The 26,265-nt window shown below is 44.9% G+C and overlaps 1 protein-coding gene across 6 annotated transcripts in view; it reads left to right on the top strand.

Annotated features, from left to right (window-relative positions):
* Window positions 1-26,265, top strand: part of RIPOR1 (RHO family interacting cell polarization regulator 1) — a 96,314-nt gene that overhangs the window by 52,102 nt on the left and 17,947 nt on the right. For all 6 annotated transcript variants that reach the window (XM_081335999.1, XM_081335998.1, XM_081336000.1 and 3 more), the window contains exons 2-12: window positions 15,558-15,684; window positions 17,858-18,010; window positions 19,069-19,147; window positions 19,778-19,801; window positions 22,320-22,373; window positions 23,106-23,258; window positions 23,378-23,441; window positions 24,102-24,145; window positions 24,501-24,626; window positions 24,719-24,867; window positions 25,085-25,214. In XM_081335999.1, coding sequence (XP_081192125.1) covers window positions 15,581-15,684; window positions 17,858-18,010; window positions 19,069-19,147; window positions 19,778-19,801; window positions 22,320-22,373; window positions 23,106-23,258; window positions 23,378-23,441; window positions 24,102-24,145; window positions 24,501-24,626; window positions 24,719-24,867; window positions 25,085-25,214 — 1,080 coding nt within the window. In that variant the 5' untranslated portion in view covers window positions 15,558-15,580. The remainder of the gene's footprint in view (window positions 1-15,557; window positions 15,685-17,857; window positions 18,011-19,068; window positions 19,148-19,777; window positions 19,802-22,319; window positions 22,374-23,105; window positions 23,259-23,377; window positions 23,442-24,101; window positions 24,146-24,500; window positions 24,627-24,718; window positions 24,868-25,084; window positions 25,215-26,265) is intronic.

The following is a 26,265-nucleotide window of genomic DNA, read 5'->3' on the forward strand; positions in this document are numbered from 1 at the left end:
TGCGTTATGCACGCCCAGCCTGAGGCAGGATGGTTTATTTTGGACCACACAAACCAGAATTTGAACTCTTGGCTTCTTTCCTCGATCTTTCTTTGTTTTATCCAAAGCACGTCGTGTTTGAACCCAGCATCATTGTCATGTCCCTGACTTTTTTTGTTTGTTTGTTTGTTTTGTCCCACCCAATTCCCTGGCAGAGGAAGGGGAAGAAAAACAAGGCAGGGTTTGGATAAACCAGTGATGATTGCTTTCTTCACCAGCAGAACTGACTGTGACAGTGGCTTGTTGAACAAACAAACCCTGACTTGGGTTGTGAGCAAGCAAAGCCTTGGTCTTGTGTCACGGTGAAGATTTTTTCCAGGAAGATCCATCCTCTGTTTCAGTTCTTGTTGTTAGTTGCGGAGTCGTGTCCGACCCATCGCGACCCCATGGACAACGTTCCTCCAGGCCTTCCTGTCCTCTACCATCTTCTGGAGTCCATTTAAGCTCACGCCTACTGCTTCAGTGACTCCATCCAGCCACCTCATTCTCTGTCGTCCCCTTCTTCTCTTGCCCTCAATCTTTCCCAGCATTAGGCTCTTCTCCAGTGAGTCCTTCCTTCTCATTAGGTGGCCAAAGTATCTGAGTTTCAGCTTCAGGATCTGGCCTTCTAAAGAGCAGTCGGGATTGATCTCCTCTAGGACTGACCGGTTTGATCGCCTTGCAGTCCAAGGGACTCGCAGGAGTCTTCTCCAGCACTGTAGCTCAAAGGCCTCAATTTTTTGGCGCTCAGCCTTTCTTATGGTCCAGCTTTCAACTTTCAGTTCTAGCGTTCCCTTTAATATTTATCGAGGTTGGTCAGGATAAAATTTCACTTCTCTGTGGTTTTTTTTAAAAAGAGAAGCACTTTCCTTCCCTTCCCATTACTCTCCAATGTAGTACAGGGAGTCCTTGACTTAACAGCCATTACTCTAGTGACTGAAGTTACAGCAGCATTGAAAAAACAGAGTTATGCCCAGTTTTCACACTTACGACAGCTGCAACATCTCCCTGGTGACGTGATCCAAATTCCGGCGCTTGGCCCCTGGCATGTACAGATAGTCCTCGGCTTACGACTGCAATCGAGCCCAAAATTTACGTTGCTACGGGAACTATTTCCTAGCTGAGTTTTGCCCTATTTTACGAACTTTCTTGCTACAGCTCCCCCGTTGATTTTGCTTGTCAGAAGCTCGCAAAAGCTGGATCAACGTGAGCCCGGGACATGGCAACTGTCATAAATATGCCAAGCGTCCAGATTTTGATCAGGTGTACCAAGGGGATGTAAGTGTGCATGGTTGCACGTGTGAAAAAACGGCGATAAGTCACCCTTTTCAGAGTTGTCGTAACTTTGAGCAGTCACTAAATGAACTGTTGTAAGTCGAGGACCCACTTGTGCTTATGGAGTCGTGGGATCGTTTGTAACCTTCCCAGCCGGTTTCCGACAGGCAGTGTGGAAAGCCAGATTCGCTTCACAACTGCAATGATTCATTTAACAGCTGCAACGTTTCACTTAACGGTGGCATAACAGGTTGTAAAATGAGGCACAGCTCACATAGCCACTGCCTTGCTTAGCAAAGGAACCTTTGGCTCAGTTGTGGCTGAGGACTTACCTGTAAAACATTTTTAAAGAGAATAAACCCTGCATTAAAGAACTACGGTATGTTCTTGTGGTGGTAAAAGAAGTAAGAACAAGATTTTTAGAGGAGACATCCATCGCTGCCTCAATTCTGCAAGTCTCTTTTTGGTGGGGTTGTTTGTTTTTTTTGCTAACTAGCTAATTCCAGAGTTGTGAGTTTATATGACTCTTTTCCATGACTGCAGACTTGGACACCGGCCACAGTCGACACCGCACTAAAAGTCATGTGTTTGTTTGTGAAAAAGAAGAAGGGCAGGTCCTTAGCTGCTGTGACTAGAATCTCTGGAAGCGTCTAATCCAGACATGTCAAACACAAGGCCCGGGGGCCGGATCCGGCCCGCGAAGTGGTTTCATGTGGCCCGTGAAGCCATCCTGGAAACAGTGAGGGAACGGCCCCCACTGCCTTGGCCCTGGCCCAGAGACCCTCCTTCTGCCAGAGACCCTCAGATCTGTCCCACTCCTGCCCAGGCCCCCATAGGCACCCTTGATGGGAACGATGTAGAGCTGGCCACGCCCACCCAGTAGGCCGTAGGCACTCTAGCCACGCCCACCCAGTAGGCCACGCCCACCCACTATGCCACGCCCACCCGGCCCCCTGAGGGCAACCACAATGCTGATGCGGCCCTCAATGAAATTGAGTTTGACACCCCTGGTCTAATCCATGGGTGTCCAGCCTTGGCAACTTTAAGACCTGTGGATTTCAATTCCCCAGGAGGGCTGGCTGGGGAATTCTGGGAGCTGAAGTCCACAGAAAGTTGCCAAGCTTGGACACCCCTGATCTAAACTTCGTTGAAGAAGGAAAACGTGTCTTCAGTGATCTTCTTTATTTTTTTGGTCCCACCGTTGGAGTTGGGAAGTATTCAAGAGAGCTTACATTATGTTATAAGTGGTATAATAAAACATCACGAGGCAATAAGACCATCAAGGAGGGCTTGGCATCGGTGCAACAGAGTTAATAATTTGAATGCCCTTGGCGCAGCCTGATGTTAAAAGGCCTCTTTCTGTGTAGGAGTTATCCTTAGGGGAAGATTTCAGAGCCTGTAAGCATAGGTTTCACTGATAATTAGCTGGTCATATCAGCTGGCAGAATTGACCGAGGAACAATAAAAATAGTATTTGCGATGGGATATGAACAAGGTCAGATTGACTTCTCGACCCTATTGTCCTTGCAGTTGGTTTTTGATATCTTCTTCCTTCTTTCTCTTTAGAGAAAGGATGAGAATTCAGATAGACTTGGAACCCCAACTCTTCAAGCACCACATTTTTCAGGATGTGTTCAGTAGTAGGAAGGAACAGATTTTTCACCATTTCCCTGTAAGAATCCGCATTAACTCTTTCTCAATTATCACCACCCAGCTATATTAATTCCAAATCTTTGGTCATCCTTGTTGGTTGGGGACAGTACAGACTGTTGTGATTCCATTGCGATCAGCAGGCACAAGTTGATCATCCCAAAGATACTTTTCAAAAGGCAACTGGACTTTCTTGGTTTTGAAAAACACCTTTGGGACCACCACGACCTGGCAGTTCCACAAGTTGATCCTTTTTGGAAGGAAGATTCTACTAAGGTACTATCTTAAAGAAAGTCCTACGTAGCCCTAGAGGTAGAAATCCACAGAGAATGGTCTGTAGAGCCAGGGCTGACTCCAGAATTAAGGAACAAAAAGTGTTTTCTCATAGACCTCTGGTTCTGCAGAAGTGCCTGATAATTGTGATTGGAGGCCTCAAAAAATATGGCCGTGTCAAGTCTATCCAATCTTCTAAATCTCTGCAGTGCTCTGGGAGGACACTTAAGTGTTTGATCCTCAGTTCTGTGGTCTTAACTTGGAATGCTAGGCATGGTGAGATGTGGAGAGTCAAGGCGGGCAGTCAGCAGAGAGTCCCATCAAGAATTGGGGGTGCTGGTAGCTGCCAGATGTTGGTGTTGGCCTTGCAGAGAAGATGTTAATAGCTGGGCAGCTCTGATGGGCCTAAGGGAATCCCAGGCCACCTGGACGTTTCATAGGACAGATCCTAAACTTGAATTTGCATCCCGAAAGGAGTCTTGCAGAGCTTTTGAACTCTGCTGGCAAATTCAGCAAAGGGAAATCATGAACATTATGATGTTGCATTATGATGTTGAATTTGGAAAGAGAGCAAGGAAGGACACGCAGCGCTTTTGATGGCCTCTCTGTTGGCTTCTGGACCACAACCGCCAGGCTGGTAGAACCGAAACCTCACTTTGGTTTCAGATCTGTGTTCTCCAGGCTGGCTGTTCGGCAGCGCCTGTTTTTTTGTTGTTGTCTCTTTTGGCTGCCTCCAACTAATTCTCGGCCTCAGTTTGAAGGAGCAGGGTGAGCTGTGTCCCGTTTCTGTCGCGACAGTTAAGAAAGCAATCCAGTGCATGCTTATGAGTCGATTGCTTTGAAGTTTCCCCTTCCTGTTTTCTCTCTCCTGCCCTCCCAAGAGGCTTCTCCCCGTCCCATTTTAAATTGCTAGTTACCAATAATAAATGCTGGCCGAAGCCATGGCAGATGGAGAGGCCTCTTGGCAAGGAGGATTCAGCCTTGCTGGCAGAAATGGGGCACCGTCTCATTCTGTTGCTATAAGGGAGCAAGCTGGCCTCTCTTAATGTGAACTTGGGTCTCTTTCCTGGGTTACAGCTGTATCTGCATTATCAGACGCCCGGTCTTTTGAACCCACCCTGGTCCAGATGTCTCTTCGCCTATTAGTCTTGTGATGATGATATCGTTATCCATTCAGTTGTGCCTTGACAATTCTGTGAGTCAGGTTTCTTCCCATCTTGCACTGCTTCTTTGAGTTGTTCTGTGCTCTGCCTAGTCTCAGCTTTGACAGTGTTCAGCCACCGTGTTCTTTGGCGGCCTGGTTTCCTTTTATGGCTAACTCTTCCCAACATAATTGCTTTCTCCAGTGAATTCCCCCTCCCCGCCTGACATGGCCAAAATAAGCGAGACACATGTTTGCAGTATTTGCCTTCCACTGACATGTCTGCTGTTATTAGCTCCAGAACTTACTTGTTAGTCACCTTAGGAATTGGTAATTGTGGTATGCTTCCTCTGGACCTGGAGTTTCACTACCTCTTGATTTAGCTCTCCCCACCCTTAAGCCTTTTCTGGCTCATATGTCAATCCTCGTATTTTTAATAAACGAATGACAATTTGAGAAAGGAACGTGTGGCACCAAGAGGTTCATCTTTTTGCTCTTGATCCAAAATGACTTCCCTTGCACATTCTGGAGCTTTAGGATTCCATGCAGACCTGGGAAAAAGGATCCAAGCCCTTGGTTTGAAATGACAAAAAGTGTCTAGTCCTTATGACAACACGCCATCCACCCAATTTCCTGAAAATATGCAGTTGGTGCCAGCCAGTTCATAGTTGTTGGAAGTACAGTTTGACAAGTGATGATAACTAAGTTCTCTCTCTCTCTCTCTCTCTCTCTCTCTCTCTCTCTCTCTCTCTCTCTCTCTCTCTCTCTCTGTGTGTGTGTGTGTGTGTGCATTGTGCATATTAATGACTCATCTGATAGAATTATAATCATGACTGAAATGACACGGGGGCATTTTTTCTAAAATGTTAGAAAATTGAATTATCTAGAGAAGTTGCGTGACAGCGCCAGGAAAACGATGGAGCTTGCTTGCTTTCTAACAATTACATCTTTGTGTTGTTGTTTTTTTGTGTGTGGGGGTACATGTACTTCTCTGGGTAATGCTAAACAGCCTGTCCAGCATCCCTCACCATGGGTCATATTGGAAAAGTTGTTAGTGATGGTGGGAACTGCTGGGGAATTGCAGTATTATCTGAAAGGCAGTAAGTTGCCTATACATTATAAGTGGTAATCTTTGCAGTGGGAAATGGACGGTGTAAAGCAGATCCTTAAAAGTACCGGCTGTTGTGCAGAGAACTCCTTCATAGGGTGCTCTGTGCTGCTGGAGAAGCTTATTTTATTGAAAGCGAGGAAACAGAGCAACAGGGACCGCAGTTCAGCTTTCTCCGCTCCAGATTGTTGACCTTAGGACTGTGTAGTGCCTGGAGGAAGAAGATTCCTTAAAGACGAGTGTCAGCAAACCAGCAGAGCCAGAAGAAGGTGGTGTAACTTAAGCTTGCTGCAGCAGGAAGAACACACATCGCAGGCGCCTTTGCTCTGCCGGCCTCCTGTTGACGCCCCAACTTCCTCCCATTGTTCGGCTTGCTCGTAAGGACTTAGCCAGACAGGAGGAAGAGAGAGGCCCTTTCTTTAAAAACAAAACCTCATCTACACTGTGCTGAAAGGGAGACTGGCCTTTCCTCCCAACCCAGTCCCTTTGTTTCATTCTCGCACCCCCAAAGTTTGTGATCTTATCACTGCCCGATGGCAGGAACCCACAATTCATATCTGCATCACTTTCTCCAGTGCCTGGGCTTCTTTCGTTTCAGTGGAAGCCCGGAAGCAGGCAAGGGGAGAGGCTGAAGTGAGAGCTCAGGACCACTCAAGGAGAATAAGAAGCATTGTTGTTCCTCAGGATCCTGTTTTCTTTCTGCTGGGTCCGTCGTCGTTGTCAGTCGTTCAGTCGTGTCTGACCCTCAGCATTCCCCATGTGTGGGATTCAGAGACCAGTCAATGCAGGGTGTCCCAAATATGTCTTTAACAAACAAACAAACAAAAAGAGATGGAGGTCAAGGATATGAAGGGACCCTGCACAGCAAACTGCCTGCCTTAGTATCTTGTTCTATATGTCATGAGCTCATTCCAATTAGCTTGGCCAAGCACTGCAAAAAAACCAGCTAGATAAGAGAGACTCTGCCCTGGCTTGGATGATTCGGATGTTCTCTAAGATTGACTAGGGAGTACACCAATAAACAATGCTTTTGCTGTGCGTATTTCCTGCTTGTTAAAACTGTATAAATACAATAAACTCTGCGTAGGCAGACAGACATATTTGGGACACCCTGCGTTGACTGGTCTCTGAATGCCACATCCATGCCCTTCTGTCTCTCACTGCCTGCTTCAGATCCTCCATGGTCATCCCATTGTCATCTTTTCTAGTGTCCAGCCGGCATGTATTAGGGTGGGCCCCTTCTCCTTTTTCCGCTGATCACGCCCAGGTTTCATAGCTATAAATAGCAATTGGGGGAAAAAAATGTTGCATTAACTAATCTGCATTCAGCTGTAAGGCTGATGTCTTCATTCTTCCAGGTGTTATTCATGCCAGACATTGCAGTTCTTCCTATATGCCTTCTGATCTTAGGGCTGCAGTCACCACTTTGGTCAATTGATTGGTTCTGCTATGTCCACTGCAAGTCTTCTGGCTTCGGGAGTTCTTGCTTCTGATGTAGTCCTGGGGTATAAACCCCAAAAGCAGGCAAGTGGGCAACTCAAGCGGAAAAAAAATATATCCTCTTCTCAGTCATGTATGTACAGTGGTGAGTCAGCCATGGTAGATTGGTAGACGTGGTAGACTAGGCTAGGCTTCTGAACAAGCATTATTCCTACCTGTAAAAAAAAATTGAAAGCCAAGAAGGTTTGAACCTGTGACTGACAGAAGGTCCAGAGAACCGTTCCGGTGCATGCAGAGAATGTGTTAAGGCAGTGGTGGCAAACCTATGGCACGTGTGCCAGAGGGGGCACTCGGAGTCCTCTCTGTAGGCACGCACACCTCGCTCTTTGGCTACGTTTTCATAGGAAAAAGGCATTTCTCAAGCCACTTCCTAGCCAAATCAAGCCTCCAGAGTGAGCACACTGTTTTCAGCTTTGAGTTATATCAAATCTGACACCAGCAACAGAGTAACAGAAGACCTGAGTGCTGCATGTGTTGCTCTCAAGCTTACAAAGTATAAGCCAAGGTTAGACAAATTATCAGCAAGCACTCGACAGCAAAAATCACATGAATTGTTCAAAAGCATGCCAAATGCAAACTTTTACCTTTCAGTAAAAAGTTGTTTGTATCATTGAAAGTTTTGTTATTGTGTTTTTCTTTTAAGACAAAAGAAGTTAAATGTACGAGTTGTTTTTTTTCTAAACTAAAACCTCAGTATTCAGATTAAATTGCCGCGTTGGCACTTTGCGATAAATAAGTGGGTTTGGGGTTGCAGTTTGGCCACTCGGGTCTCTAAAAGGTTTGCCATCACTGCGTTAAGGTGTTGAATGTCTTTCCTAAGGTAAAGGAGGCCTGGGGACAAAGTGCACTGAGGTCACAACTCATGTTGTGCATGACAGCGTCTTCTTTTTCGAAGCCGCCGTGCCAGCAGTTCGTGTTCATAGCACATCATCCCCTACTTGCCTTCTCCAGATGTTTGTTCTCAAGGGGGGAAGCTAGGCATTTCTAGCACGTTGCCCCTGGAGAAATCAGGGCTCCTTTGAAAGACAAACCTTGACCTTAAAACGGAAAGACTCTGCAAAAATGAAGACTCTGCAAAAAAATTGCTCGAAGAGAAAACAACAAGATTGGCGTGTTGCAAGGAAAAAGAAAACTCCAACTCTTTAACTTGCAAAGTTAATCCCTATCACCCCCTCTGATCCTGTAAGACCAGCTTTCAAGGTTTATCTCCAGCCAGCTACAATAATTTTCTCTTGCTCTAGGACAGGGGTCAGCAACCTGAAACAGTGAAAAAGCCACTCGGAACCGGTTCCCTCACAAAAGGAAAAACTGGGAGCTGCAAAAAATGTGTGCACATGCGCGTACATGCGCACATGCGCAGAACAGGGTTTGACTGAAGAGTGGAGCCAAGGCGAGATATGCACCTACCCTGCATATTTGAATTGATTGTTTGAACTTTTTTAGTCTCACTTTTTTTTTTTTTGGACTGCACGTGGCAGAGGACTGGGAGCCGCAGGAGATGGCTGAAAGAGCCGCATGCGGCTCTGGAGCCGCGGGTTGCAGACCTGTGCTCTAGGAACTCAAATGGCACTCCAGAATCTTCATGGGAAAGTTTGTATAAATAACTTGCTATTGCCGGTGCTAAATAGTCCGTGTAACTGCAAAGACCAGCTTCTGTAGAGTCTATCAATCTAGCCATTTATTGTGTGGGTCTTCCCCCAACCTACTTTGTTGTTTCTTGGGGTGTTGGCATGCACCCGTTTAAAGCAACCACCACTTTTATTCTTTTTTTTATAGAGAGCTCAAAGATTCTATTAATAAAGATGATGCTTGAGCTGGTGCTTTGCCAAATGTTAGCTTCGAGTTATTTTACCGATACTGTAAATCTATGGAAGAAGATGATAGGCTTCCCTGAAGAAGCTTGGAGATACATTGAGATGGTCATCATGTTGATCAGCCCCTCTTTAGAGACACTATATTTCTAGCTTCCCATTTCTCCTTCTTGATGACCATAGAAGATAAACATGTTGGCTCATGTTTGTAAGTAACTTCGTACTTTCAATAGCCTGAGTACAAACCCCCAGAGGACCCATAAGGGCAGCCCCTGGGTGTGGATGGAAAGACAGCTCAGGACGTGTTCTTCCATTTCTCAAGAATTTCTGTAGCCTGTTCTTCTCTCCTAGAAAGTTTTGATCATCTGCCCCCTCCACACCCTTCGCCATCCCCCACTACCGCTAAAAAAATTAAAATCCCTGGGTGATTCATGCCAGTCTTTGATTAAATCAGGATTTGTGACTCATTGGGCTTAATAAAAACTACACCAGGTTTTCCAAAGGATTGCCTTTGAGGATCTATTCAAGCGGCTAAACTTGGAACTGAGCAAACGAGCAGGCTAAATTAGTATCAATCCCATCTAATCAGCTTTCCTCTTCCTTCTGTGAATAGCGTGCCAGCCATTGGGAAGTTTTCCTTATTGCCCTCTGAGATTTATTTAGGATGCTTCAAAGCCCTGAGTTAATCCACAGGATGAAATACAGCAGTCCTGAGACAGACTGTACCACCTCCAATTGAAGATGGGATCGTATTTTGGTGGGTTTCTCATAGGTGGGTTCATTTTAGAAAAGTGCTGAATGTCTTTTGTTGCCCAAACTCATATTCCATTGCTAAAAAGCTAGTAGGAATATCTAGGAAAATTATTTTTGTTTCCTTGCTTGCCTTGACTGTTTCTTGCAGCCGGCATTGGTCTCTAAAAACCTTTCCTAATTGCCTCTATAAATCTCTAGACAAATTATTCCTTAGGCAGACTGATAGTTACAGCTAAAATGTACAGATAAATCCACTTTTTGTATTCAACCATAGTTTTCTTTGTAGTTGGCCAGGTTCGCATCGCACAGTAAACCATAAACCACTATTGACAAACCATGAAAAATTGTAAGATGTTCTTGAAAATTTAAGAGCCTCAGTGTTCTTGTCCAGTTCAAAATACACTTTAATTGTATTCCTTTTCAGTTAAATGTTTGTGGTGATTATGCAATGTTAAATACAACAAACATGTTTCTTTTTCCTTTCTCTTTTTTTTAAAAAAAGAGACAGCAAGTCTTGAAACCAAAGATGTGGGTTTTTAAAATTTGCTTTGTGTTTTCACAGTTCCTCCCCAAATTGCTTGGGTGGTTGTTGTTTTTTTTCCAGCCCAGCCTGGAGTAGCAATTAATTTATGGGCTGATTGAGTGTCAGCAGACATAGATAGCTTTTGCTGGTTTGACTGCATTCATCTGAAGACTGCGCTGCTTCTTACACTTTCTGAAGTTTTGCTTGCACATCTTTTGAAACATCTTTTGTGTGTCTGCATGTATGTGTGCACGTGTGTGTGTGTTTTTTTAGCTCGAGCAGGCTTTAGGGTTGGCATTGACGTAATTAAACAAGGCTTTGAAGCCTGAGCCAACGCAAATTGAAGCCACAATGTGTCAGAAAGAGTGGAACCATTTTCAGCAGATAAAAATCTTATGTGTCACCTCTGGTGGTAAGAGAGAAGCCATGGGAATTCAGAACTGTGGCTTGGTTGGCAGCGCAAAGGGGGAAAATACTATGATGCAGGTAGTCCTTGGATCATGACCATAATCGAGCCCAAAATATCTGTTTCTAAGCGAGACAGTTGTTGAGTTTTGTCTCATTTTATGACCTCTCTTGCCAGAATTGTCAAGTGAACCATCGCAGTTGTTAAGTGAGCAACACGGTTGTGACATGACTTTGACTTTCCCCGTTGACTTTGCTTTGTCAGAAGGTTGCAAAAGGTGATCGAGGGACCCTGGGACATTGCAGTGAACTGTTGTAATTTGAGGACTACTGTGAAACTTGGCTCGCTTGCCTGTAGCTCGCCTCCCGCTGTTACTCCAGTTCCTAACAGGCCGTGGACTGAGTCTGCGGCTCAGGGATTGGGGACCCCTGTTCTAAAGGGGTGATGGTCAGGGTATGAGCTGCTCTTGCCAAGGTATCCTGCTACAAATAGGTTCGTAGCTAGCATTTTCTGAACTTTAAAAAAGAAATATGTAGAAATCCTAGTGGTCCAAGGGAATCCACTCCACTCCTCTCTTAACTTATTCTTAGTGTAATAAACTAAAATGCTGGGTGCTTTACTCACCTGCCTCTTAGTCAGCCCGTGAGGAGGACCTCCTGACCTTCCACGCCTCTGCTGTTGACAGTACCAGTTGCTGATTATCTTTGTAATGCTAGGAATGTACGAGTGGAGCCCAGCCCTGAATGGAAGGGACCAGGATGTTTCCTACTTGCCAAACGGTATGCATACGGTGTGTTCAGAAATGGGAAAGTGTCTTTCCCCACCGAATTTGGAGGCCACGGTAAAACTTAGAACCTCACCTCCTTGAGACTGAGGTTCTGCATCCTAGGGGCTCCGAGGACCTGACAGGTATTTTCAACCTCCAGGTAGGGCTTTGGAATTTTACAGTTACTTTCACAGACTGGGTGGCTCTGCTTGGCCCACGGAGACTGTGCGTAAGGAAGCTGGTTCCTGTGTTTGCTGTCTACTCTGCCTTTAGTGCAAGACCAGCTTCTAGCAGCCAGAGCAGACCAGAGGACAGAATTAGGCAGACTTTGTAATTCTTTCATTCTAACCTTGGTAGTGTCTAAAGACCGGTTGGAATTAGTGGAAAAATTGGAGGAGTTAGAGGAGAGGAAGAGGAAGAGGTTGAAAAATCAAGGCAGAACTTGTTGAGTGATCTAATTAAAGGGCTGGTAGAAAGCCGTTTGCTACTTGGGATTGCTACTACTCCTTCTTAATTTTTTAATTGGGCCACTATTGCACTTGTGACCCGACACTGCTCCACTCTTGGTTACAGCTCTCATTAACCAAGAATGAAGTAGTGTTGGCTCACAAATTCTGTATGGCTTGTTTTCTGTGGGTAGAGGAGGCCTAGCATCCTGATGGGCCTCTCTCTGCTAGAATGGCATGATTTAGCTATTTGTTGAAAAAAAATGTATTGGCTGAGTGCTGGTTAACTTGGTTTGGATGACATACAAATCTATGGAGCAGTGGGAATAAGTAGGAAGAAGGCAGTTCTTCTGTATGGTTGGCTGTTGTCTTCATTTACGTGTATCAGCCAGGAAGCTGTTATTCAGATGTCAAAGCTCTGGGCCAGAAGTAAATTTACTTTGGTGTTGGTAGTGCACCATTTGCTCCATTACCTGTTTTTTTTCCTCTCTTCTCCTTCCATCAGTCAGAATTTTTTTAAAAAAGAGTTAGATTCAGAACAATTTCACGTAATCCATCTGGTGAGGAGGCCACTTGGTTTTAAATGCTCGATACAGTGGGCTGATGCCTCCTTAAGTAACACCAGCTGCCTGCAATTAGTGCAGGTTCGAGTCCCACCAGGCTCAAGGTTGACTCAGCCTTCCATCCTTCCCAGGTAGGTAAAATGAGGACCCAGATTGTTGGGGGCAATAAGCTGACTTTGTAATAATGCCGCTTGGGGTGTGTGTGTGTGTGAAAGCCCTAACAAGCAGGCATATACATAGAATGAAGGCTACTGCTAAGCTTGTAAGCCGCCCTGAGTCTTCGGAGAAGGGCGGGATATAAATGGAATTTAAAAAAATACTATAAAAACACTTGTTTTTAGAGCATTACATCCTTCTCAGTTCCCACTCTGGACTGGAAGACACATGGACTTTCATCTTCAGTTGTTCCCTTTCCAAGTGATCTTTCTTACATTTTCCTAAATTAACGGACTTTTGGATCCTGTTGGCCTTCTTTCTAACGTAGGAAAAAAGGAAATACTTTGTGATTTGCCCTTTGCAGAACACCTCCTCTTTTTATGCCGTCTCACAAAGTCCCCAATGAGGATGTAGACCTTTGAGTAAACTGTTTCTGTCTCCGTCTCTGGCTAAGCACCAGCAGAATCAAAACAAATAGCTGGTCAGGAAAGGAAAGTCAGTAGAAAACAATGAAAGAATATTCTGGACGGAAGCAAAACAAAAATATGCAATAAAGACACTTGATCGGTTAGTAAAATAACTGATACACCAGTATTGAGTTGAAACAAATACAGTTTAAGCAAACATCTCGATAGATACATGTGGGAAATGCATAACATAAATCTGTTTGTCTATAATTAGACTAGATTTACAGGTTATACTTGATAGGAAACTGTAGCAATATTACTTCCTGTTGTGTCATCGGGGTATTTCAGTCAGTTCCTAAAACACACATCATCAATCATCATTACGGCTGAAACTAATATGGCGTGATGGGATGCTCTGTTTTATTTTGCCGTTCAGTTCCTGCCATTGGGCAATTGTGTTTTCACTTGAACTGCCTTTTCCAGAACTGAACACGGGTTGTAGTTTTGCCAACCTGCAATACCAGTGGATACAGAATCCCCAGAGCCTTTTTAATAACTTTGGGTGGTTTTTTTTAATTTTAGTTTCTAAAAGATGTCCCGTGCTTGGAAGTGAACAATTGCATACCTTTGCCTATTATGACCAAACGTTGAAATAAGGAAATCTGGGTGTCAGATAAAGGAAATATTCGGCTTACAACCATTCAGGTAGTGACGATTAGAAGTTACGGTGGCACTTTAAAAAGTGCCTTATGACTCGTCCTCGCAGTTGTACCTGCCACAACATCCCCAGGATCACGTGATCAAAATTCAGGGGCTTGGCAACTGGTGTGTTTTTATGATGGTTGCGCTCTCCCGGGGTCATGGGATCGCCGTTTGCGACCTTCCCAGCCAGCTTCCCACAAGCAGTCAGAGGGGGGGGGAGGCGGAGCTGGATTCGCTTAGTGACCGTACGATTCACTTAACAACCGCCGTGATTCGTTTTGACAACCATGACCAAAAAAAAGGTCGTAAAATTGGGCACAACTCACTTAGCAATGGAAATTGCGTTCGTAAATTGAGGACTACCCAAAAACCAGTTGATAGAGTGTTGGATCTTATTTTCTGTTCCTTGTCTTTGCTTCTTGGCAAGCTCAGCCCCACCCAGCATATAATTCGGGAAGAGGCGGAACTCTCCCAGCTGAGAACTAGTGATTGTAAATATTGATGGGAAAATAATAGAGCGCTTTTGGCCCCGTCCTTGTTACTGATTCATTTTCATCCCTGTTGAGTCTAAATTTGCTAGACAGCATGAGGTGTCTGAGGATATGTTTGTAGAGCCGGTTGGGGTGTTTTCTCCAGAATTCTGCTTAGTTCGTGATAGCTTCCTGCCTGTTGCTCTCCTCTTCCAGGAAGGAATTGAATTCTCTCCCGTGCCTGTTTTTTGACTCTTGGGTTAAGCCAGGGGTAGGCAACCTTGGCTCTTTTATGATTCGTGGACTTCAACTCCCAGAATTCCTGAGCCAGCATGGAAACCTCTTCCTTTCCCCTCAGCATGGCTGACTCAGGAATTCTGGGAGTTGAAGTCCACGAGTCATGAATGGGCCATAATTCCCTCATGCTGGCTCAGGGATTCTGGGAGTTGAAGTCCACGAGTCATGAATGGGCCATAATTCCCTCATGCTGGCTCAGGAATTCTGGGAGTTGAAGTCCATGAGTCATAAAAGAGCCAAGGTTGCCTACCCCTGGGTTAGGCAGCAACTCTTGATAATGAGTGCGGAGATTGGGATGCCTTTGCCTGCAAGCCATAAAGGACAATGCATGTACAGGTACTCCTTGAATTACAGCGGTTCATTTAGTGACTGTTCAGTGTTACAATGGCACAGAAAAATGTGACTTTTGACCGTTTTCCACAGTTGTGACCTTTGTAACATCCATATGATCAAAATGGGCAACTGGTTCATACCTATGACCGTTGCTGTGTCCCGAAGTCACGGAATCCCCTTTTGCAACCTTCTGACAAGCAAAGTCAATGGGAAAGCCAGATTCACTTAACAACCGGGTTGCTAACTTATCACCTGCAGTGATTCACTTAACATCCGTGGCAAGAAAGGTCGTAAAATGGGGCAAAACTCACTTAACAAATGTCTCACTTAACAACAGAAATTTTGGACTCAGTTGTGCTAGTAAGTTGAGGACTACCTGTTATATATGGTTCCCGATCTAATTCTGGGCAGTGAACATAGCATAGCAATATATACTGTATTTACTCCTCAGCGTATGATCACAACTCGGACCAGAATCTCCGTTGCTAAGCCAGGCAGTTGTTAAGTGAACCACACTCAATTTTCTGCCTTTTTTATCATGGTTGTTAAATGAACCACTGCTGCTATTAAGTGGATCTCACAGTCATTAAACGAATCCACCTTTCCTCATTTACTTGGCTTGTCAGAAGCTAGTTGGGAAGATTCCCAAATGGTGGTCCCACGACGCAAGGATGCTGCGGCCGTCATAAATACATGCCAGTGGCCAAGTACCCAAATCTTACGACTGTGAGAATGTTGCAACGGTCGTAAGTGTGAGGACCAGTTGTAAGTTGCTTTTTCCCCAGCCCTGTTGTAACTTTGAACAGTCACTGAATGAACAGCTGTAACCTGTAGTTCGTTTCAGGCGGTTTCAGTTAGCCGCAAAGGATTGACATACACTCGCACGAATGGACAACCTGGAAAATTTTGTAACTGATTTGGAAGCTCAGCTGGTTCAATATTCCTGGTTTGTTTTGTAGGGAGTCCCTCCCAGTGGAATTCCATGATGTCCCTCTCTGTACGACCCCAGCGGCGCAGTCTGGTGGTCAGGATCAATAGGAGCCAGTCGTTTGCAGGGGTCAACTCTTCCCAGGACAAATCTTTCAGGTAGGCTTAGCAAAAATGTCTCCAAGCAACGGAGATAATCAGGGAAGCCTCTGATTTCCAGCATGGTTCTTGCTGGCGAATTGCACCAAAGGAGCCCTGGGGGTAAACATCATATATTTGGGGAAAAACAAATGCAGATGGCTAAAAGGACAGCCTGTTTGGTTTTGTAAAGTTCTGTTTGTTCTCTTCAACCCTACTTTAGAACATTTTACAGGTGCCCACCGAAAAATCCCCATAGTAATTGCAACATTTCTCTTCCCCAGAAAGCAAATTATTTTAAATTTGCCTCTTACCTCTCTCTCTTGCTCTGTTTCTCCAAATCTTTATTTTTTTTCTCCAGCTACACCTTTGTTTGTTCCTCTGGGCAGGTAAGCTTCCCCCCCCCCCGTAAAGTCCTGGAATTTAACACAACCCTGAGCATTTATAAGGGAGCAAAAATTGAGGGGTGAAAAAGACTCCATCTAAAGCACCCCATCTTTGGTCTGAGATAAAAAGTGGGCCTTGAATCGTTAGCTATTCAGTTAAGTAATGATTGGCCCCTTATGATTAAAAAAATTACATAAAGAACAGGCCATCGTCTTTTCCTGTGGTCAGATTTTCCATGTTTCCTTTGTTTTAAGCTTAGTACGGGAAAGAGGGCTGAATGATGTAAAATTATCTAATGGAAAAAAACCCTTCCTAGTCCAAAAACGCAAACACGCATTACGGAGCAAAGCTTTTAGGCTGCGGCTAATTTTTGCCGAAGGAGACTAGCTTGATTGCAGCACCTGGAAATAATGACCCACGATAGCCATGCCAGTTTAAAATAGTATGGCTGGTAAACAAGCTTACCATGAGTTGGTGTATGGGTGACTAGTTTGGACTGAGAAGAGAATAATGAAATTCCAATGGCCAGTGAAAAACCTGGGTGTTGAAGGCCTCTGGAGAGTGTCGTCTTAGGAATCCAGGTCAGCTCTCCGATGCCTTGCAGTTGTCTATTATCTTTTAATCCTTTTAGTCTTGGCTCAGAATCTTGAAGGGGCACACGAGATTCTTCCCTCATAATTATTGCGGAAGGAAGGTTGGGGTGAGAGGTAAATCCTGGCCCAAAGTCAAACTATGGGTGAATGAGACTTGGCCAAAATCTAGGGAGTGATTTGATTGGGGCAGCTTTGAGATGAGTGGTTTTCTTCTTAAGTAGAAGTGGGAACCACTCATACCTAAATTTCTTCTCTTAGGAGGAAAGAATTGGCCGTTTTGTCTCCAGCTTTCAAAGCCTAGTGTGGGATGAAGATCTGTTGGTAGTCCCTACATTCTGAGTCACTTCTCCTTGCAACACACCACATGGCTGGCTTTCCTCACGATGAGGAACATTTTTTTGTGTATCACTAATGGATCTTAGAAGGGCTCAAAGCCACTTGTCTGGTTTATGCAATCTCCTAGATGACGGGTTTTAGAGGGGATCAAAGCCATTTTTCTGGTTTATGCAGTCTCCTAGATGATGGGTTTTCAAACTCGTTCAGACCTCAAAGCCTGTCAGCTGAAAAAATGGGGGGAAAAAGGCCCTGACCCCATGATCAAGAGGCAAAACTTTAGTGATAGAAAAACTAACCAGAAAAAGCTTTCATGCTCGTGGAAGTGTCTTTATGCAAATGTATATATTAAAATTACTTGGATTTCGCAAAAGCAGATGCCCCAATGAGCGTTCCAGAATGTTCATTAAATAGAATAACAACAACAACAGAAGACATGTCAGTTTAACGTCTCTAATGTCCAAAAATTAAAAGCTGAATTTCACCAAATTCAATAAGAGGAATGTGATTGCTTTTCCTTAGAAAATTTTCTATGGAAGTCCATTTGCTGCATTTGAGGGAACTTTTTTTCCCTCTTTCTTTTAGTCTGGTCAGAAACCCTATCAAATTCGCCCAGTTTTCACGGAACACCCGTCCTAGATTGCGCAATTGACTTAGCAAAGAGAAGCATGGAAAAATGTCTTTACGGATAACATTTTTCTTGAAACATTTTTAAGGCTTTTTGGTATTACTGCAGGGGTGTGGATGTGTACAGGGGCTGCTCTTTCCCCACCCAGACTAGGCAGAATACCATCCTGCATTATTAAGTACTGGCTAGCCAGCCTCTTCCGCCATATCCTCTTTTGCCCGGGGCATTTATCATCCTTATTATTTTTTGGTAGGAATTTCCCTGCGTTCAGTACACCCACGGTCTCCAGGAAGTCTGGCTCCAGGGTCAGTAGGATGTTTTCAATGTCTCACAAATCCCCTCCACCCAAGGTGCCCCAGCCAGAGCGAGTCGATGAAGTGTACGAAGCATTGAAGAAAGGGCTAAGGTAAGCCTCACTGCGGGCATCACCAAACACCCGGTGTGTGACATGCGTCAGCCCCTGTTCACTCAAAATATCCAAGGTTGCCTTTCTGGCACGGGTTTGGTATCTGAGGAGGCTTGTGAGGAGTAACTGTTGTCAGCAGGATATTGAAAGCCAGTTTGGCCTAGTACAGGGGTCTCCAAACTTGGCCACTGTAAGACTTGTGGACTTCAACTCCCAGAATTCCCCAGCCTATATGGCTAGCTGGAGAATTCCAGGAGTTGAAGTCCACAAATCTTAAAAGTGGCCATGTTTGAAGGTCCCTGGTCTGGTGGTTAAGACACCAATCTAGAAACCAGGAGATCCTGAGTTCCAAACTTGCCTTAGCCATGAAAGCCAGCTGGGTCAGCTTGGACCTATCCTTCTCTCTCAGCCCAATTCACCTCAGGGTTGTTGTCGTGAGGAAAATAGGAGGAGAAATGAGTAATTAGATATGTTTACTACCTTGAGTTGTTTATAAAGGATAATAAAAGCAGGATATAAATAGGTGAATAAATAAATACTTAAATAAATATTGCCTGAGTGGCAATGCCGCTCAGTACTCAAAAGTTTGATATAGTAGTTAAGGCACCAAGCTAGAAACCAGGAGATTGTGAGTTCTAGTTCCACCTGAAGCACAACTGGGTGACTGGGCCAGTCACTCACTCTCAGCCCTGGGAAGCAGGCAAGAGCAAAACACTTTTTGAAATCTTGTCAAGAAAGCTGCAGGGACTTGTCCAGGCAGTTGCCAGGAGTCAACATCGACTTGAAGGCAATTCATCTTTGTGTCAATTCAGTAGACAGTGGCTCCCTTTTCCTCCCACCTAAAGTTCAACTTGTAGATCAAGAGTGTGGACAGTATGGTGGGAATCGACTGAAAGGAAGTGTTCTGCTCTTGTGTTTTACTGCCAAGGATAACATCCTGCATGAACTTGGGCAGTCGCTTGAATTGAGGAGCCAGGATGCTGCCTGTTGTAATCTTCCAAACGATGGGGAAGATTATTGCGCTTTGTGTGTTCACTCCCTTCCATCTCTCCATGCAGTGCTTACCTGGAAGTACATCAGCAGGAATTGGAGAAGCTGAGTACGCAGATCCGTGAATCCAAGAGGAATTCTCGCTTGGTGAGTGAACTGGTTCCTGTCTTGGGGGATGCTGCCTAACTCTGACGGGCACAAGACTAACTTCCAATTTGCAGAGGTTCAGTGGATAGTCTCCAGTCCTCAGCCTTGCAGACATGCTGATCTTCAGACGCTTCTGTGGAACAGATGGTGATGGCACTACACTTCTGACTTGCATGCCTCCCCAATAGACACCCACAAAAATACCTCCGTGTGCATTCAATATGTACGTGGATAATGCAGACACAGTACCCATTGCCTATGTAAACATGGTCCTTCTGTTCTTGCCACAATGTCGGGAGGGGGGGGGGGTTGCAGTTTTGAAAGATCTGTCCAGAAGAGTATGTTGGTAATTCCTGATGTAATGCCATGTATTCACTGTGGTGATCTCAGAGCTTGGTTGTTTTCTTGCAGACGTTTCATTAGCCAAATAGAGAACATCTTCAGTTTCATTACCCAACTAATTGTTCAACTAGTTGGATAGTGAAACTTCTGCAAGAAAATACCCAATCTCTGGGAGCATCAAGGGCTCCACACTTCAGCCCCGAGCTACAGGTATTCTCTTCTATTGCCATGTATTCAGCAGTTCTTTCACTTCTCCTGACCTTCCCCTTCTCTTTTTTTCTCCTTTAGGGCTTCCTCTATGACCTTGACAAGGTAAGACATGCTGGGAAGAAAGCGGAGAACCCAAGGGATGATGTGTGGACAGGATTGCCCACCTCTTACCTCTCATATGTTTCTGCATGCAAAATGTTGTCCCATCTGATCTTGGATCCGTCTCCTTCCTCTACCTTGCCAGAACGATCTTGCTGACGTTGGTTGAGTTCATTGATTCAGTGGAAACCCTGCACCCTCTCTCCCTCCCTCTTACTCCTCTCTAGGATTTGCTGCCTCAAGCTTTTGCTTCCTCAAAGCAACCTCAGAGGATTAAAGGAGCTAAGAATGTAGGAATTGGCTCCTCTTTCTTGGAATCAGTAACTGAATGAGGGCGGGGGGGGGGGGCAACTCTGCTGAACTAAGCCGTGCAACTTCCAACTTGTGTTTGAGCAGCAAATTAAGAGGAACCCTGGGTTGCTGTTTGTTTGTTTTTTCCTTGTTGGAAGAAAGTGGTGTGAAGGCTGAAGGTTTTTAATGGATGGAGAGCAATGGGTGAAACTGTTTCTCCCTATCGAGTACTCTTTTTGTGCATGGCTGCCGCCACTGATAACTCCTTTGGATTTTAAAAAAAACTGCTTATAAGAAAGGAGGTGATTTCAGGCAGTCCTCAACATATGACTGCAATGGAGTTTGCCCATTATGGTTGTATGTAAGTGACAGTCGTGAAGCAGATCTGTCATGTAACCGATCTGATTTTACGAACTTTTTTGCAAGGTTCTTGGTATTCTCTGAGCTTGGTTGTTTTCTTGCAGATTTTTCATTACCCGCACTAGGTAAACATCATCAGGGAATGAAAAGTCTTCCTAGAAAACAAACAAGCTCAGAGAGCATCAAGGGCCCTTCATTTCAACCCCTTGAGCTATTCTCCTTTAATAGAACTTTTTTTTTGCAATTGTCATTAAATGAACCAGTGGTTCATTATAGGCATAAGGTAAAGGTAAAGGTTCCCCCACATGTCCGTGCTAGTCGTTTCCAACTCTAGCGGCCGGTGCTCATCTCCATTTCAAAGCCGAAGAGCCAGCGCTTGTCCGAGGACGTCTCCGTGGTCATGTGGCCGGCATGACTAGACGCCAAAGGCGCACGGAACGCTGTTACCTTCCCACCGTAGTGGTCCCTATTTTTCTACTTGCATTTTTACTGGCTTTCGAACTGCTAGGTTGGCAGAAGCTGGGACCAGTAACAGGCGCTCACTCTGTTACGCGGCACTCGGGATTCGACCCGCCAAACTGCCGACCTTCTGATCGACAAGCTCAGCATCCTTACCCACTGAGTTATAGGCATAGTTTCTCCCAAAACTGGAAGTTCTGGGGTTGTTTTTTTGTTTTTTGCAAACCCTTCATAAAACTCAAGTCACATGACCGCAGGGTGCTGCATGCTGCCCTTAATTGTAGTGATGTTGCTGAGCACCTGAAGTTCAGTCACATGACTTCAGAATGATCCCGGCTGTTAGAACTTTGAATCTGGATCATGAATCCCTTTTCAGGTCAGCCCTAAGTCAAGGACTACCTGTAGTAGTTGACCGGCTGTAAGTTTAGGAGTTCCTGTACTCCTTCCTTTTCTTCTACTTCTCCTCAAGGTTGGAAAATGATTCAAGAAGAGGGCTACTATCGGTGGTACATTCTTTCCACTTTATTCACATCCAGGGATTTTTTCCTATTGCCAGGCAAAGCCTGCTGGATGAGAAGCAACAGTGGGAGAAAAAGAGACGCAATCCACATTTGTTTGTTTTTTAACCCCACTCACCCACAGATGTTTTCATGAAAGCTGGTTCTTTCTAGCCTGATGATGAACTGCGACAGCAATCCCTGGAGGGAGCCAGGAAAACCAAGTTAAATTTCCCTCGACTCCCTGTGTGATTCTCCAGGATGGTTTTCACTTGGCTCTTGTCTTTTCCCAAATGATTCTTGGAATCTCATGCTGGGATCCTGCGCAGAGGAATAACAATTAAAACCAAGGAGTAATTTGACGTTTCTCATTGGTCTGAAAAAACTCTTTTCTCTCTCCAAGGCTTACTGTTAAATAAACATATACCTGTACTGAGGTTCCCAAAGGTGATAATTGGGTGAGATAGACTTAATATCTTTTTTTTTACTTCTTTCCATGGTAGCCTGTGTGCCTGGCTACCAAGGAATGAGGTGCAATGGCTCAGTGGTTAAATACGCTGAGCTTGTCAGTTGGATAGCTAACAGTCTGGGTTCAAGACCCAGCTCCCCACAACGGGGCGAGCTCCCGCTACTTGCCCCAGCTTCTGCCCACCTAGTTCAAAAGCATGCAAATGCGAGTAGATAAATAGGTACCACTTCGGTAGGAAGGTCACAGCATTCCGTGCCCCTTTGGCATATGGCCATACTGACAACATGACCATGGAAATGGTCTTCGGGCAACGCTGGCTCCCTCAACCAAGAAACGACGGAGATGAGCAGACACGGCTGGCGGGGAAACCTCTACCTTTTTAACATTCCTTTATCAGTTGAGCGTCTAGAATCCTTCAAAATGATATTTCTTTCTTATTTCACAGCAAGTCAAGTCCATTGAGCGTTTCTTGCGCCGTTTGGAGTTTCACGCCAGCAAGGTACTTACGGTTTCCAAAACCACTCTGCATGTAGGATCGCTGTGCCAAGAAAAGCTGTTTTTTAAATTGTCTTTATAAATTATTCCCTAGAACCTTTGTGTAAATGTTTGCCTATAGTTTAAAGCTAGTTCTAAACCCAGAGTTTCAACCTAGAACAAGAGGATTCGGTTGCAGCTTTCCAAAGATTTCTGGCTAAGCAGTTTCCCTGCTACCTGATCCTTCTTAACTGGAGATGCTAAGGTCTTTTAGTATGTAAAATTCGGGCTCAGCTATTCAGCCATGGCCCTTCCCAAAGAGAAGGAGGGGCGGAAAAAACTGCGGGCAGGACGAGAAGTAACAGATGGAAGCTTATCAAAAAGAAATCCACCCTAGAACTCAAGAGGAATTTCCTATCACTGAAAGCAATTAATTAATTAAGCTTACCCCCAGAGGTTATCAGTACTCCATCACTGGAGATTTTTAAGAAATTGTGTAGCCATTTGTCTAGAATTGGCATTGGGTCTCCTACTTGAGTAGGGGGTTGGACTAGAAGGCCTTCCATCTCTGTTATGTTGTAATTCTATAAAGATCAGGAAGAGCCTTTTTGAAGACAAAATAGTTTGCTGTGTAACCTAGGATGGTCTATGAGTCAGCCTTCTGGATATTTCAGCAGGTGCCCTCACAGTTGGGTCAGCTTTCTGCTCAACCAGCTTGCAGCTTCTCACGCTCGTTCTCCTTGTTCCTTTCCAATAGATTGATGAGCTCTATGAGGCGTATTGCATCCAGCGACGACTCCGAGATGGCGCTCACAACATGGTCAAGGCCTACACAGCCGGTTCCCCTGGCAGCAAGGAGGCCCGGGAGAGCTTGGCCGAAGCTGGCAAGGGCTACAAGGAGTACACGGAAGTGAGTCAAGACAGCTGGCACCTCAGGGTGGAAGAAAATCTGTTGGGGTAACAAGAGGAAAGTTCCTGGGTTGACAAGCATTAACAATTGGTTGTCGATTCCCCCCCCCCCCCATGCAGAACATGTGTCTGTTGGAGAGTGAATTGGAGAGCCAGTTGGGAGAGTTCCACATCAAGATGAAAGGTAAGAAGGGGCAAATTACATCTGCAGGAGGAAACTTTGTCAGCTGTTTTTTAAAAACATCCTTGTCAGGAGTACAACAGGACCAGTATCAACACATTAGCCGATCAGAGTGCTATGTTTATTGCTGCTCGCCTGTAGACAGGAATCTTGCCAGACTAAAGCACAGACTGGATAACTGTTAGATAAATACTGCGAAGCTTTAGGGAGGATCTCCATTCAGTCTCTTCCTCCCCAGAAGGGACTCAAGGCTACTCAGCCATTTCAACCTCCTTTCAACTCAGGACCAGATTGCACCACACCCTTGAGGAGTCTAGGACAGGGGTCCTCAACCTTGGCCACTTTAAGACTTGTGGACTTCAACTCCCAGAATTCCTCAGCCAGCAGAGTTGAAGTCCATAAGTGGCCATGGTTGAGGACCCCTGGTCTAGGAGATGGTTTGGTACAGCAGCTCTAGTGGGAGGAGAAGGCTGTGGACACTTTGCCTCTTGAGATCTCCTCCAGATCACAAAGTTTTCTCATAAATGTACATCTGGAGAAAAGTGATGAGGTGGTGGTAACATTATTTATTGTTTTCTGATTCTTTATGAAGGATAACAATGTTAGAACTACATGGGTGGACCATGAGTGGAGCCATAAACTTGTCTTGTCATTCTCTTGCAGGATTGGCTGGCTTTGCTAGGCTTTGTGCGGGAGACCAATATGAGGTTTGTAGAAGCAAGATGGGTGATGGAGGGGGTAGAACATACGGGTTCTAGAGCTGGTTAGGATTGGGGAAAATGTTGAATTTGCAAATGGGAGCTAGTTAGGGGATTGTTTTCTGCTCATTGACAGCCTTGGGGGTGTGGATCCCGGGTGACTGCCTGGTGCTTTCCAGATGTTCATATCAGCGTAATCCCAGAGGTGGGAAGGTTGCCCACTGTTACTTAAAGGATTGGGTGAATTGGTTCCTTCTGTTTGATATCCAAGAAAGGCTTGCAATCAAGCTGGCTTAAAATTGTGAGTCTGAACGTTATTGCTAGTCTTCTAACTGATACCCAAATTTCTCCTCCTTCACGGTAGATTTTCATGAGATACGGGCGCCAGCGATGGAAACTACGAGGTCGCATTGAAGCCAACAGCAAGCAAGTCTGGGATAGTGAGGAGATGATCTTCTTGCCCCTTATCACAGAATTTCTGTCTATCAAGGTGACTGATGTCTCCCGAGTCAGATGTCTCTTACCTAGAAAAGATGTCTTTTCCTTATTCACGATAATTCTGCTTTTTCTTTCTCTTTTCAGGTGACGGAACTCAAGAGCTTGGCCAGCCATGTAGTGGTGGGGAATGTCTCTTGTGAGACCAAGGACCTCTTTGCAGCCCTGCCCCAAGTGGTGGCAGTGGATATCAATGACCTAGGGACAATCAAGCTGAGCCTGGAGGTCAATTGGAAGTGAGTGCTCTTGGCCTTCAAGCTTGTTCTGTTCTTCTCCAATGTGAGGACATTGTTGGGTGCCTGTTGAGTCACCATGAAGGATGGGTTCTGCTGAGAGGGCGTATGGTGTCTCCTTGAAGATCTTCCAAGTGATGTAAAGAGCCTATGGGGCTACCTCTCCCCTCAGCTCACTTTTCCCTCTTCCCCACTAACCTCTATGCTTTCCTTCCATCAGTCCCTTTGATAAAGAGGACCAGCCATCTTCTGCCAGTACTGTGAACAAGACTTCGACAGTCAACAAGCGATTCTCCACATACAACCAGAGCCCTCCTGATACCCCTTCCATGAGAGAACAAGCCTTTTATGTGAGTAGTCCTTCAATGGGTGCTACATTTATTAAGATATGGGGAGAGGTGAAGATATGGTGAAGCTTCACAGTAGCTTCACCAAGGACTTGGAGAGCATCTAGTCCAGGAGTCCTCAAACTTCCCCAGCTGGCTGGGGAATTCTGGGAGTTGAAGTCCACAAGTCTTAAAGTGGCCAAGTTTGAGGACCTCTGATGTAGTCCAATAAGCAAATATGCATCACTCTTCTTCTACAGCAGGGGTCTTCAAACCTGGCCCTTTTATGACTTGTGGCCTTCAACTCCCAGAATTCCTCAGCCAGCATGCCTGGCTGAGGAATTCTGGGAGTTGAAGTCCACAAAAGGGCCAAGTTTGAAGACCCCTGTCCCACAGTCTTATACACAAAGCCTATGTTACTGTTCAAAAGATGTTTTAAATCAAAGTAGGCCATACTCCCTTTGATGGCTTCTCTTCCTAGCAGTTACACCACATTCTCATACTTGTCTTATTTAAATGCTTTTATGGGTCTTAGACTTGGGATAGAATTTGTGAAATCGTAGTTCCTACTGCATTTAAACTGAACAACCAGGATTTAATCTTGAATTGTATGTAATCAGAGATTGAAACACAGTTATCTTGGTTCAGATATCCAGAAATCTATGGTTTAACCAAGTCTAGAAATCCCTGGATTAGGACAGGGATGTGCAATCTGAGATCATTCAACAAATGTTGCTTTGGCTGCAATCTCAGGAGATCTCAAAAAATTTGTCCCCCAGAATTGAATTCTAACATATAATGAAAGAAGTGGTGCCAGTGATTAAATAAATGGTGGTGATTTCCATTAGTTGCTTTTATTTAACCCAATCTTATTTTGATCTGCCTCTTCTCATTTCATCCTGCCCCTTGTCTACTTCTGGGAGGGGTATCTCCAGCCCTTCATTTAAAGTCCACACGTGCCCCTGAAAAAAAAATGTTCTGTGCTTATATTACCTTTGGTCACGTCAAAGAAAAGGAAAGGAGAGCAAAAGCACACAAACAAAATATTTTCTTGTGGGATCCAAGAACAAGCCAT

The sequence above is a fragment of the Vipera berus genome (assembly GCF_964194415.1).
Source record: "Vipera berus genome assembly, chromosome: 10".
NCBI lineage: Eukaryota > Metazoa > Chordata > Lepidosauria > Squamata > Viperidae > Vipera > Vipera berus.